The sequence below is a fragment of the Schistocerca gregaria genome, chromosome 6 (genome assembly GCF_023897955.1).
Source record: "Schistocerca gregaria isolate iqSchGreg1 chromosome 6, iqSchGreg1.2, whole genome shotgun sequence".
In the NCBI taxonomy this organism is placed as follows: Eukaryota; Metazoa; Arthropoda; class Insecta; order Orthoptera; family Acrididae; genus Schistocerca; species Schistocerca gregaria.
The window spans coordinates 193028716-193044242 of record NC_064925.1 but is presented as its reverse complement, the minus strand read 5'-3'; the positions used below and the strand labels follow the sequence as shown (position 1 = coordinate 193044242).

The 15527-nt window shown below is 38.6% G+C and overlaps 1 protein-coding gene across 4 annotated transcripts in view; it reads left to right on the top strand.

Annotated features, from left to right (window-relative positions):
- The window catches only part of LOC126278176 (protein cappuccino-like), a 350827-nt gene extending 336871 nt beyond the window's left edge, over nt 1–13956 (top strand). Inside the window, exons 20-21 of one of the 4 annotated variants that reach the window (XM_049978073.1) lie at nt 12949–13021; nt 13168–13956. In XM_049978073.1, coding sequence (XP_049834030.1) covers nt 12949–13021; nt 13168–13212 — 118 coding nt within the window. In that variant the 3' untranslated portion in view covers nt 13213–13956. The remainder of the gene's footprint in view (nt 1–12948; nt 13022–13167) is intronic. The other 3 variants (XM_049978075.1, XM_049978076.1, XM_049978077.1) reach the window with 3 other exon arrangements.
- The last annotated feature ends 1571 nt before the right edge of the window (nt 13957–15527 follow it).

Genomic DNA, 15527 nt, shown 5'->3' with positions numbered 1-15527 from the left:
ATCCCACTACCTCTTTTTCAAGACACTATTAATTCCATTGAACTGATTTTCCAGGCCTTTTAAGGTCTCCAAAAGAATTACAATGTCATTTTCAAAACTCATAGTTTTAATTTTTTCTCCTCATAACTTTTCCACTTATTCCTAGGTTTCTTTTACTGGTTGCCTTGCTTGCGGACTGAATAACATGGGGATTTGTTACAGTACTGTCTCATTTCCTTCTCAGATAATGTATACTTCTTATATTCATTGACTCTTACAACTGCTGTCAACTTTCTGAGTTTGATTTTTTACAATCATCTGTTTGTACCACTAGGTATTGTTAAGTCCATTTCTACTTCCTTTTTGGCTATTTTAACATTGGGAACTCTAGAATGATACACTTACTTGGATTTGGGATGCCATTCTGTCCTCTTGCATCATTTCTGCATTAGTGAGTGATATTAAATATGTTTCATTGCCTATAAAAGACAATGATCTGGGTTAGAGGCCATGTACAGTACACCATTTTAATATAAAAAAGATTTATATCTTCCGGTACTGACTACTGATTATATTAGCATTTTCAGATCTCAAAATCTAGACAGGGTTGCACCTTGATTTTTTTTTAATTTCTTGAAACCCAGCAAATTTTTGGACTTAAATAGATTAGATTAGATCAGATTTACTTTCATTCCAATTGATCCGTAGTGAGGAGGTCCTCCAGGATGTGGAACATGTCAGAAAAACAACAATACATGACAAATATTTACAACTAAAACAAATAAGCTAATGTGCCATTCCACAGGTCCCAAGTGGAATGATCGTCATTTTGTAATGAACACTATATGAAAGTCATTTTACAAATACTAATGCACTGAATTTAAAATAAAAAAGTTATTTATTGATAAGGTAATAAACATGTAATACAACTACTACAATACTTATTTACAATGAACACATTGCTGCACTGAAATTGCGCAGAAGTTATATTGTATTTATATACATACACACAAATCAGTTGGTTTTACTGAGAAATTCATCAATGGAGTAGCAGGAGATGGCCACCAATAAATTCTTTAGGCTTCTCTTAAACTGAATTTCATTGGTTGTTAAGCTTTTTATGGCTGCTGGCAAGTTATTGAAAATGTGTGTTCCTGAATAATGCACAACTTTTTTTTACAAGACAAAGTGACTTAAAATCCCTGTGAAGATTATTCTTATTTCTAGTATTGATTCAATGAATTGAGCTGTTGGTTTGAAAAAGTGATTATTTTTAATGACAAATTTCATTAAGGAATAGATATATTGGGAAGCAGTAGTTAGTATCCCTAGTTCCCTAAACAGACTTCTGCAGGATGTTCTTGAGTTAACACCACATATAACTCTTACTGCACATTTTTGTGCCCGGAAAACTTTAGCTTGGCTTGATGAATTACCCCAAAAAATAATCCCATATGACATTATGGAATGAAAGTAAGTATAGTATGCCAGCTATTTCATTTTTATATCCCCTATGACTGACAAAATTCGCATTGTAAATCGAGATTTGTGAAGGTGCTTCAGCAGTTCTGTGGTGTGCTCCTCCCAGTGGAATTCATTATCAAGCTGTAATCCCAAGAATTTAACACTGTCAACTTCTTCTGTCTTCTTGTCATCATATGTTAGACAAATACTCGTGGGACACCCCTTACAAGTTCTGAACTGCATGTAGTGTGTTTTTTCAAAGTTTAGTGACAAAGAATTGGCTAGGAACCAGTGATCAATGTCCACAAATATTTTATTAGCTGATCTTTCTAAGACTATGCTTGATTTGCTATTTATTGCAATGTTTGTATCATCGGCAAACAAAACCAACTTGGCATCTGGTAATATTATTGATGAAAGGTCAATGATATATACAAGAAAAAGTAAGGGCCCCGAAATGGGACCTTGTGGGACCCCACATGTAATTAGTTCCCAGTTGGATGATGCTTGATACATGTCTTTTTCCTAATAACACCCTTTGTTTCCTGCCATAGATATAATATTTGAACCATTTTGCAGCATTTCGTGTTACACTATAATACTCTAATTTACTTAAAAGGATATTGTGATTTACACAGTCAAATGCCTTTGACAGATCACAAAATATGCCAGTTGCCTACAATTTTTTGTATAATGAATTAAGCACATTTTCACTGTAAGTGTACATAGCCTTCTCAATATCAGAACCTTTTAGAAATCCAAACTGTGACTTTGACAGTGTGTTATTTGAGATAAGATGGTTATAAAGCTCACTGTACATTACATTTTCAAAAAGTTTTGAGAATGCTGGCAAAAGTGAAATTGGACGGAAATTTGATGCTATTTGTTTATCTCCCTTCTTAAACAGTGGCTTAACTTCAGCATATTTCAGCCATTCAGGAAATAGTCCACTGATAAATGACTGGTTACACAGATAGCTTAATATGTTACTTAGCTCAGAATCACATTCTTTAATTAACTTTGTTGATATTTCATCATACCCACTAGATGTTTTTGATTTTAAAGATTTTATGATGGACATTATTTCTGTTGGGGTAGTGAGGGTCAAATTCATATTATGGAAGTTGCTTGAAATTTCTGGTCTGAGGTATTCCATAGCAGCATCTACCAAACCTGACAACCTCATCTTTTTGGTAACAGTTATAAAATGTTTATTTAAAGGTTCTGCAACACTATATACATGTCACCAATGTATCATTTACTCTTAATGCTAGTTTTTCCTCTTCATGTCTGGTTCTATTGGTCTCCTCCTTCACTATATCCCATATTATCTTTATTTTGTTATATGATACGACTATCTTTTCCTTGTAATATATTTGCTTTGACATCCGTATTACTGTCTTTAATATTTTGCAGTATTTCTTGTAATGTGCTATAGCATCAACATCGGAACTGTTTTGGATTGACAAATACAGTTTTCTTTTTATTTTACAAGATACCCCTATTCCTCGAGTAATCCGTGGCATTTTTTGTAGACTTTGCTCTAACCTTAGTAAGTTTTGTGGGAAAACAGTGTTCGAATAAGGTAAGCACTTTATTAGCAAAAGTGTTATATTTTTAATTCATTCCATGAGTACTGTAAACATCAGTCCAGTGAATGTCTCTGAGGAGTGTCCTAAAATAATCAATTTTTTGGCTTATATGTTACCCTCTTGAGCTCAGATTTAACAGATTTTATATCCTGCTCAGTATTAACATTTAACAGAAGGAACTGCATTTCATGGTCTGAGAGGCCATTGACTATTGGTTTTGTAATATAATTTTGTTCATTGGACTTTTCTATAAAGATATTATCAATGGCTGTTTGTGAGCAAGTGGCTACCCTAGTGGGGAACTTTACAGTGGGAATTAAGTTGAATGATAGTGTTACTCACTCAGATAAGTTTTTATTGGGAGAGTATTTAAGGAAATCTACATTGAAATCACCAGCAACCACTATTTCTTTGTTTTTGATTGTTAAATGGGCCAGTACAGCTTCAAGGTGGTTTGCAAACAGCTTAAAGTTACCTGCAGGTGCTCGATATACACTTAATATTATGAAGGATTTTTTGTGAAATTTTAATTCTGTTGCACATGCTTCCATATGCTATTCCACGCAAAATTATGAATGTCTATGTTCTTAAGTTTATGACAGTTCCTAATGAATGTGGCAACTCCTCCTTTCTCGATTTCTGATCTACAAAAGTGAGATGCTAACCTAAACCCTGTAACACTTAAAAGTTCTATACCAGTGGTCACATGATGTTCAGAGAGGCAGATTATGTCAGCTGGGTTTGAAGACTCTAATTCATCTATGCAGATAGTTAATTCATTAATTTTATTTCTCAGTCCTCAAATATTTTGATGCAGTAAAGATAGCTGACATTTCACATTGACTGAGTTAAAATTTGATAGAGTTATAATATCTGCTGACTGTTGAAAATTCTTAACCAATTGCTCTTTATGCTGATGTAATAAGCTGGAATTATGTTTTTTGATTTCTTTCCCAAACTTAAGGTTTGTCTCAGTTCTAACCTCTCTTAAAATTTGCTTTCTTTCTGTCCTCACTACCCTAAAAAAGGGTCTTTTCTGAACCCTATAACCACTGGTATTTTACCACTCATGACAGTGCCTCCTCCCTTTAACCTTCCTGCTATTTCCCCAGCCAATTTACCCTTCCCCTTCCTGTTGAGGTGGAGGCTATGCCTAGTATCATCCCACCTACTGAGAGAATCAACAGGAACCACACCAATGTGTGACCCTGCACCCGACATAAGCAGCCGTTACAGCTCCAAATTAACCCTCTTGGCAGAAGAGTTCAAATGAGGTCAGTCATGGCGCCCAAGAACAGATACAAACTCAACACTAGTATGCTTCGATGCTGATGCCATCTTCGCCAGGTCACACTCTATACTGTACCCAGGATCTCTGTCAATACTGTTACCTGCCCCACCCACTATAACCACGGTGTCTTCCTTAGTGAAATATTTGCAAAGTGATCCTAAATCCTCTGTCACCTGCTCCAGACTGGCACTAGGTTTAAAAAAGTTGGTGACCTGGTATTCTGATCCTAGTTCATCCTGCAAAAGTTGGGCAACGCCTGTTCCATGGGAACTACCTAACAACAACACTTTTTTTCTCTTTACTGATTTCCTTACATTCTTACTTTTCAATTTGCTGCTGAAAGTTTGTTGTGCCCTGTCTACACCTGTAACTGCTTGAGGCTCACCTGCTTCCAACTGAAGCAACAGGTCAAATCTATTTTCCACATTCACCATGAAGCTGTCAGACAAAGTTCTAGGCCTGTTCCTCCTGTTGCCTGTTGCCACTTCCCACCTCTCTTTACCCTTCTCCCTCCTTAACCTGTCAAGATCTCCCCTGGGCTTGTCTAACTCAGCCTGAAGGGCGGCAATTTTCCCCTCCTGTTCTAATATCTTCCTATCTCTACTACAAATCCTACAAAACCACTGATGAGTCGCATTTACTTCTCCTATTCCCACGCCACTACAGTCACCCACATGGAAAAAACTACAACACCCATCACACCAAAGCCCCGACCTAACAATTCTACGGCAAGTCAAGCACTTTTCACTCATGATAAACGTAATGGTTTATTAAGAATAAGTCAGTTAAATTACAGATAAACACGAAAATTTGGTTACACAAATTTGGCCTATTGCAACTGTGTGTAAACAAAAACAAAAGTGCAGTTTCTGAAACAGCAACTTAAACTTTACGCTACTTTCCGGAAATGCTAGATAAATAATGAAGAGGTACGCTAATTTAAATTGTTGGAGAGAGCAAGCAACAACTAAACGAAACATATTTAAGTTCATAACAATAGAGCCCAGTTTTATTGTGTGTCACTATAATTCTAAAAAATCACTGGTCTGTAATGAGTTAATTCATTTGTGTTCTGCAAATCACCAATTCAACTTATTTGAAATGGTTTGTAAGGTATTTTGTAACCAATTTTGTAATTATTTGTAATAATTCAGTCTGCTGGGAAGAACTGGATTAACTATGTAAGCATTTGTAATTAAATAATGTATAGACCATGTCCTTTAAGTTGGTGTTCTTCTGGAATCACCATTTTTTTATCTGGTATTCTAAAGTCTGTACTCACTTTAATAAGCAGCTTTTGAAATGATAAATGTATCAGCAAATTTTTCACAGTGTAGTGATTTTTCTTATGCAGTCAGTAATAAACGTAAGGTAATTTCATTTTCCAGAAATTATATTAACAAACATTGCTCTTGGATTTTGAGGTAATTAGTCACCATACCTCAAGTAATAGAACATGAATGTATTTGGCACCCTGGATGGTGCCTAATTGCTGCATCTTGTTAGGTGCTGGCTGGGTTTTAATTTGGCTCTTGTCACATCCTATATCTCTTAAGTTTGTAACTTGGAGGCATGCAACTTAAAGAGCATACTGACAGTAAATGCAACTTAAAGAGCATACCGGCAGTAAAAATTAAATAAAAATAAACTACCAAAAGAAACTGATGGACCATTGAGACAGTATTCACAGCTAACCGTGCAAAAGTGTGTGAACATAATATTGAGTGAATGTATGAGCCAAGAACAGCAGATGATATGCTACTGAGGATGATTGAATTATCATAATGAAGAGAAGGCAGTTCTGAAGGCAATTCCAGGAAGACTAAAATCAATAAATTCTTGCCAACAGTTACCAGTGATTTAAATTTATTACAATCTGTCTTACTGGTGCTGTCACCGAGGAGTATAGTATCATTTCCATTACTAAGTTTATTCATTTTTTACCTAATATTGAACTGAGTTGCCTTCACTTTGTTTGTGAGATTTTGAATTTCATTTGCTTAGTAAACGGTTTATTGCCTTTTTGATGACACAATAAAGAATACTGCAATACTGCTTGTAGCGTCCCTTTAATTATCGACTCTAACTAGTCGTCTGTACTAAACATGCACTGACTGATCGAAAATTTCTGGACATCTATTAGTCAACGTTAATATGGGATGGGGTGTGCCCATCCTTTGCCTTTATGATGGGTTGAACTCTGCCGGAGACACTTTCATTGAGGTGTCTAGATGTCTGTGGAAGAATGGCATGTTATTTGTCCTGAAGAGCTAACACTAGAGAAGATAATGATGTTGGGCACTGGGATCTGAAATGAAATCAGTGTCATAACTTATCCCAAAGGTGTTCCGCTGGATTCAGGCCAGTTAATTTGTTTTTGTCCACAAATGATGGTTTATGACAAGGTGCAGTGTCCTGCTGATACAAACATCATTGTCTTTTAATTGTTCCTCTAGGGCACACAGTACACAATACTGTAAAATGTGTTCATTTCCTTCTGCATTTAGCAATTATTTTAGCTCAATACAGGGATTGCGACTAAACCATGAAAAAAAAAAAAAAATACATACTAACACCATGTCCTTTGCAACTCACCCTTGGAAGTACACAATGATAGCAAGTAACATTCTCCAGGCATTTTTCACACACAGATCCTTCACTCAGATTGACACAGGTTATAATGTGATTTCTCATTCCAATCTCTCATTTTTGGTCATATACTATCCTGTGACAACACTTTTTACACCACTTCAAGTGTTGGTTAGTACTGAGTAGAGAAATGTGTGGCATATGAGAAGCTTCCTGACCATTGTACCTCATCCTTTTTAACTCCCTATGCATAGTTATTGTGCTAGCTGGGTCATTGGTAACACTTGATTGATTGGTGTGATTTTTTACAACCATCCTCTGCAATGGTTGATGGTTGTTGGCCATCAGCACAAGTACACGAGGTCCGTCTTGTCTTGGTTTACTGTGGGTGTTCCTTTGCCTTTCCACCTCACAATCACATCACGTCACCAATTGTACAGCTGGGTAGCTACAGAACGGTTGAAATGTCCTTGTTGGATTTGTTACTCATGTGACATTTACAGATTACTCCACATTTGAAGTAACTGAGCTCTTCTGACTGAACTGTTCCACAGTTACTGCTTTTCTACAACAACAAATTATTGTCAGTTGTATTTCTTGCTGGTGGATCCACCTCTCAGAGAAATCTAGTGGTCAGTTCAACACTGCATAGAGGTATCTGGGTGCCAATGACCTTGCCGCAGTGGTAACACTTGGTTCCCGTCGCATCACCGAAGTTAAGCACTCGCAGGGTTGGCTAGTGCTTGAATGGGTGACCATCCAGTCTGTGCAGTGCTGTTGGCAAGTGGAGTGCATTCAACTCTTGTGAGGCAACTTGAGAAACTACTTAATTGAAAAGTAGTGGTTCCAGTCATGAAAACTGACAATAGGGAGAGCAGTGTGCTGGCCACATGTCCCTCCATATCCCCATCCAGTAATGCAAAAGGCTGAGGGTGACATGGTGGTTGGTCAGTGCCGTTAGGGTCTTTTGAGGCCTATCTGGATGGAGTTCAGTTTTATAGAGGTATCTGGGCACTTTTGATGAGATAGTGTAGCTCTTTTATGACTCAAAATACTTTTATCCAAGATGTTAACCATCATTTTCCTCGGCTTTCACTATAATTGTTTCTGATGCATTGTGAAATGGAACTGGATTCATAATTTTGTAAGCATATTTTCAGGGAGGGATGAAATTTCTCATCTATGCATGCCCTTGGTAAACATTTCCCCCTTATACTTCCAGTTAAATCACTCAGAAAAGTGTAACAGGGTCATAATTTATGATTTTTTTGAAATTATGTGTTTCCTTTCTTAATTATACCCTTTTAATAGGGATGCTTTGTTGGTGCCATTTGACCACCATAGTCAGATAAATCATTTTTTGTGGCTGTCCCATCTAATTAATGAAAACTTCTTTATTTAGAAATAAACTGTCTGTTGGAATTGGGCATCCTTCAAGTCCCTTTGAGAACATTACTGTGGGGATTCAGGCACAGCTGAAGAGTGTTAGGTGAAATGTCCTTGATCAGAACACTCTGAGATAAAATCCATATTGAAATTTGCACACAAAATTGCTTCCAAATTATTTGTAGTAAATCTTATTGGATCCCCCACTGACCACTTAATAAACCTTAAAAAATTCCTTTTTAAGGTCGGTACAGTGTGGGAACCACTATCTCTTAATGTTTTCAAGTATATTACTGAATTATATACTCAAAGAGCTGCTCACTACAATATTCATTTATGTCTATGTCATGGAACTTTATTTCACTTTTTGGTATACAGCTACCCTCCCCTTTCCTCATATTATACTATGTATGTGATGTTGTGTCCAAATATATTATGACTGTTATCCTTTGTGCAGCAAAGTTGCCTGTTTTTGTTTCTCTGTTGATTCCTGTAACTGTGTCTGTAACTGTAGTCAGTTAGCAACTCTGTCTTTTAGAAAAAGGTCTTGAAAGTATTGGAAATCACAGGGAGTGGACAGATAATGCTCATTACACTGAACACTTCTATTTCGTTTAGTATTTACTAAATGATTTTCATTTTCCTGAAATTACATATTCAGATGTATGGTGCATTATGAAGTAATACCAACAGGAACATTAACCACAAAAGTCTGTGATGTACAATATTCAATATCTGAAACAGACGGTTCATTCTTGGTTTGATTGTGTGAGTTGTTGTTATAGAATTCATGTGTAATGAAGTTATTGGTCTGAAAGCTGTTATTCTTTGGCTTTTGGGATGTCTTGGTACAATGAAAGTGACTCTTGTTTCTTTATTGTATTTAAATTGGCCACATGCTTGGTTCTGTTGGACTACCACTACAATGTAATTGTCCTCTAATGATCAGCCATTGTGCTTTATAAAACTTTTACAGGATAATGTGTATGCCAGACTTTTTTCTAATCTTTTTACAGCCTCTGATTTCTTCCTCAAAAATAGATTTTGAGAATATAATGAAATTTTCATTAGTAATACATGACACACAATTTTACAGTAGCATTGCTGTTCTTATCATGTTGGGTAGCTGTGAACAGTAGATCACTTCCAAGTGCTCTTTAATTGTAACAGAAGCTATTGTTATGACCAGAAAACATTATATTGCTCATGTATGTCTGTTTATATCTCTCCTGTTCTTGACTAATGTGATTAATACTATACTTCTTGTCTGTGAGGTTTTGTTTTCATGACAGGTGATAAATTTTCCTTTTCAATTGGTTTGTTAATGGAATTTGGTTGTTACCTCCAAGGCTCTGATTTCTGTCCGCAAGTGTTTGTGCTGGTTGTATGCTAATAAGAAGCTCATTCACACTAAATTATCCAAATGACTCTTTTCATTTAAGCTGATGTGCTTCGATTTAAAGTTGTTTGTGATCTTTTTATGGCAATATAGACTTACATAATATATTAACAAAGAGATAGAGGGGCTGGCCAGTACTTACCTCAGCTCAGTACAGCCGATAGAGACACAAAAAACAACCGAAAATTTAAGCTCCTAGCTTTCGGAATAAATGTTCCTTCATCAGGGAGGAGAGAGGGGAAAGAAAGGGAAGAAGGGAAAGTGGATTTAGTTACTCACAACCCAGGTTATGAAGCAACAGGGAAAGGAAAACAGGGAAGGTAGCAAGGATGGAGGCATGGTTGTCAGAGGGAAGCCAAAGATATTCTACTGCAGGTACTGTGCCAGCTTCAAACCAAAGAGGATGCATACAGAAGTAAAGAGGTGTATAGTATAAAGATGTAGGATGGAAAGATGCATGAATGGCTAAAGAGGAAAGGGAAAGAGGAGAAGACTGAAAAGTAAATGGGAGTGAGGTTGTTTAACGTAGGTTTAGTCCAGGGGGATGGCGGGATGAAAGGATGTGCTGGAGTGCAAGTTCCCATCTCCGCAGTTCAGAGGGACTGGTGTTGGGTGGGAGAAGCCAAATGGCACATACAGTGTAGCAGGTTCCTAGGTCCCTAGAATTATGCTGGAGGGCATGCTCCGCTACTGGGTATTGGACATCTCCTAGGCGGACAGTTCGTCTGTGTCCGTTCATGCGCTCAGCCAGTTTAGTTGTTGTCATACCGATGTAAAAGGCTGTGCAGTGCAGGCATGTCAGCTGATAAATGACATGTGTAGTCTCACACGTGGCCCTTCCTTGAATTGTGTATGTTTGCCTAGTAGCGGGGCTGGAGTAGGTGGTTGTGGGGGGATGCATGGGGCAGGTTTTGCAGCGGGGTCGGTTACAGGGGTAGGAACCGCTGGGTAGAGAAGGTAGTCTGGGAATATTGCAAAGAGAACCATCCTGGCCGTCCCATTGTAGCAGGCTTCAAAGCCCCAACAGAACGTATCTCAGCTCTGGTAGACCAACACCTCCAACCTATCACCTGCAGGCTCCCATCCTACATCAAGGACACAAACCACTTCCTAGAACGCCTCAAATCCATTCCCACTCCTCTCCCACCTGAAACCTTTCTTGTCACCATAGATGCTACATCCCTTTACACAAACATCCCACACACCCATGGTCTCTCTGCCCTTGAGCACTACCTCTCCCAACGCCCACCCGAAGATCTTCCAAAAACCTCGTTCCTTATCACACTTACCAACTTCATCCTCACCCATAATTACTTCACTTTTGAAGACCAGACCTACAAACAAATCAGGGGAACTGCCATGGGAACCAGGATGGCTCCATCCTATGCCAACCTCTTCATGGGCCGCATGGAGGAGGCTTTCCTGAAGACCCAACAGCTGCTTCCCCTGGCCTGGTATAGGTTTATAGATGACATCTTTGTGGTCTTGACTCATGGTGAAGAAACACTCCTTAATTTTCTCCATAACCTCAACTCCTTTTCGAATCTGAATTTCACCTGGTCCTTCTCCAAAACCAAAGCCACCTTCCTGGATGTTGACCTTCATCTTGTTGAAGCTCACATCCACACCTCCGTCCATATCAAACCCACCAACAAACAACAGTACCTTCACTTTGATAGCTGCCATCCATTCCACATCAAACGCTCCCTTCCCTACAGCCTAGGTATTCGTGGCAAACGTATCTGCTCCAGTGATGAATCCCTCAACAATTACACCAATAACCTGACCAGTGCTTTCCTCTCCCGCAACTATCCTGCAGACCTTGTCCACAAACAGATCTCCCGAGCAATACATTCCTCCCCGTCCAACAACAATATTCCTACCCTCAGACCACACAGAAGCATCCCCCTTGTCACCCAATATTATCCTGGCCTCGAATACATCAATAAATTACTCCGCCAGGGATATGACTTTCTCAAGTCAACCCCTGAAATGAGATCATCCCTTGACAAAATTCTCCCCACACCACCCAGAGTTGCCTTTTGTCGTCCCCCTAACCTCCGTAACATCCTTGTTAAACCCTGCAATATTCCCAGACTACCTTCTCTACCCAGCGGTTCCTACCCCTGTAACCGACCCCGCTGCAAAACCTGCCCCATGCATCCCCCCACAACCACCTACTCCAGCCCCGCTACTAGGCAAACATACACAATTCAAGGAAGGGCCACGTGTGAGACTACACATGTCATTTATCAGCTGACATGCCTGCACTGCACAGCCTTTTACATCGGTATGACAACAACTAAACTGGCTGAGCGCATGAACGGACACAGACGAACTGTCCGCCTAGGAGATGTCCAATACCCAGTAGCGGAGCATGCCCTCCAGCATAATTCTAGGGACCTAGGAACCTGCTACACTGTATGTGCCATTTGGCTTCTCCCACCCAACACCAGTCCCTCTGAACTGCGGAGATGGGAACTTGCACTCCAGCACATCCTTTCATCCCGCCATCCCCCTGGACTAAACCTACGTTAAACAACCTCACTCCCATTTACTTTTCAGTCTTCTCCTCTTTCCCTTTCCTCTTTAGCCATTCATGCATCTTTCCATCCTACATCTTTATACTATACACCTCTTTACTTCTGTATGCATCCTCTTTGGTTTGAAGCTGGCACAGTACCTGCAGTAGAATATCTTTGGCTTCCCTCTGACAACCATGCCTCCATCCTTGCTACCTTCCCTGTTTTCCTTTCCCTGTTGCTTCATAACCTGGGTTGTGAGTAACTAAATCCACTTTCCCTTCTTCCCTTTCTTTCCCCTCTCTCCTCCCTGATGAAGGAACATTTATTCCGAAAGCTAGGAGCTTAAATTTTCGGTTGTTTTTTGTGTCTCTATCGGCTGTACTGAGCTGAGGTAAGTACTGGCCAGCCCCTCTATCTCTTTGTTAGTAATTGTTTCACATCTTTATATGAGATTTTCCATTAATTAGTTACATAATATATTAATTATTTATTAGCTTAGCAGAAATATAGACCACATGTCAATGTCTAAATATGATAAATAAGGCAGAATAAGTGCTCAGTGTTTTCATTTACTAGAAAAATGTGAAAAGCCCCTCCCATGTTATTCAGCAAGAATCTGTTCTTCCATGAGAGTATGTTCACTTGCTGTTTGTGACTAATGAAAGCAATGAAATAAAACTTACATGACTTCTCAGGTGTTTGACATAATATTTTTGTTTCAAGGCTACAAGAAGTGAAGCGGAAACGTGAGGAGAAACTGGATGTAAAGAAATCAAAAATAACAGGTGGTGGATTGGTAAGTTGAATGATTCTTGACATGAATGTAATTTTAAAATATTATTAGTATTTTTTAATTTGGAGATGTTCTATGTACATAATTAATATTGCCTGTTTATTAACTAACTCAAGTCCTGAATCAAAATTTCTTTGATTTACTTACAGAAAGCAAAAGTACAGATGCGAGCAAAGATGACACCTGTGAGTTAAAAGCAAGTCTACACAATGTACCTGTTCATCTACATAACTACTCATGCCTGTCACCATCATCATTGCCACTTCTGTTTGTGCCGCTGTTTCACCAAGCTACTTTCAAAAATTATGTAAATGTTACATATGGTGCTATTAAATTAAAGCAGATTCATTATTTATTAAAACACTGTAAATAGCTTGTATTATAAATGGATGTAAATTTAATGTACTGTCATTTGTGTTTTTCAGTAACAATGTACATAAAACAAAACTTAATTTTAAGTAAAGAGCTTCTAATGTGACAACATGTACTGTATCTTTAAACTGACATTGTTGATACCAACATCATCCAGTACCATACAGCAATGGATATACTGTTGCTGAATTTGTCCAGTGGCCGTTGTACAAGTCATGTGCACAAAATAATTTTGCCCATGTGCAGAAACGTGTCCTTGTTGTCTGTGCTGGGCAAGTCCACCTCTTTGTTTTGAAAGGTTGGATGATTTACTTTGCTGTTGCCTACTGAGTTATCCACTTTTATCTTTTATCTTTTACCGTATTTACTCGAATTGAAGCTGCACTCGAATCTAAGCCGCACCTAAAAAATGAGGCTCGAAATAAAGGAAAAAGAATTTCCCGAATCTAAGCCGCACCTGAGATTTGAGACTCGAAATTCAAGGAGAGAGAAGAGTTTTAGGCAGCACATCCAAATCGAAACAAAGTTGGTCCATTGTAATATGAGACACAATTTAGGTCGAATGAATGACAGCACAGCTACAGTAGTTTGGTTCGAGTCGTAAGTTTAGCAGTTAAGCTTTACCATGTAGCCATTGCTATGCGTCAGGCGCTCCGTCCGTATTTATACGGGTACCCTTCCTTTTTCACGTGCTTCGTCTGGTTTGAATCGATTGCTGATTTTGCTTCAACCTGATAAGTGGCGTTTTCTTTGTTGTAGGTGTTTACGTCACTCTAAGCTGAAAATGCATTACTGTACTGTGTCATGCATTGTTTGTTGCATTCTGACAGTGCGTGTTTATGGCCTGTCGCCGCTCGTAGTATGGCTTGCTTTTGTGCGCGCTACCGCCGCTTACAATTAAAAAAAAGAGATATTAATCATCTCATTAGCGAAACAATGGCAAGAGACTGCTGTTTGTTGTTACTTACACTCCTGCTTTCTTTGATAATGATCAACAAGAACCAAATAATAGTCTGCGTATGATAGAACATGTTCTGAACGAGAGTCAGGCGAAAATTTTTCTAGGTTTGAAAATCTTTGCAGCACAAAAATTTGAGTCATATTAGATTTAAAAATCTAGTCAGTTGCTGTGCTTCATTTCTGACTGTCTCACTATTAGGCATAAGAATAATACGAATATAAACATGACACGATTCGTATATTCTTCCGTGTTTGCTGTTGTCTCACTCTAGTTTCGTAGTTTATTAGGCGGACAGGATTTAAATGAGATAGCAGTAAACACGAAAGAATACATGGCAATTTTTTTATATTCGTATTATTCTTATGGTGAAGAGAATACTGTATGTGATTCACATTTCATCAGGTTCCTATTAGCAACCATCTCTTCTCACAGGTAGGAAAAAATTCAGAACATAGAGTTGGCCATATTGACAAACATCCCAGTCTTGCCAGTCGGATTTTCGTAGTACATTGAAATTCTGCTACATTCTATGATGAACAATACGGAATTTTTATTTACTTTGTTGGATAATGTATGACAATGCAGTGGTTGAAACTCGGGGCGGAGAAAACAAAACTCGTCTTCCACCTTTTTTATTTATTTACTGACGCAGAGGTTTTTGGCGCCAGTATTTATCTTTGTGCCTACAAAGCATGCCTGTGTAGCGCTATGTATATTCGACGGCACAAGTTAGTTGTGGCGCCACCTACCAACATTCAGAACTTCCGCTTGCTTTGCACTCGATTCTAAGCCGCAGGCGGTTTTTTGGATTACAAAAACCGGAAAAAAGTGCGGCTTAGATTCGAGTAAATACAGTATCTTTTATAAATGGCTGTCTTAGTTGATTATGCATTGAATTTCTTATTTGATATTCTAGTAAGAGATTACTGACTTGTTGAATTATTTTTCATACTGGTATAACTTGTTAATAAGACCATTCACAGACTCACTACTTATAGGTTTGAAGTTTTGCTTTCACTACTTATAGGTGTGAAGTTCTGCTTGGGTGTAGGCCACAGTGGAAGATCCACCACTACCATCGTCCTCCCGCCCCCCCCCCCCCCCCCCCCCCTCCCTCCTGTGCCACCTGTACAGATATGGGCCACATTACTTTGTGCACACTCTCAGTGGCAGCTG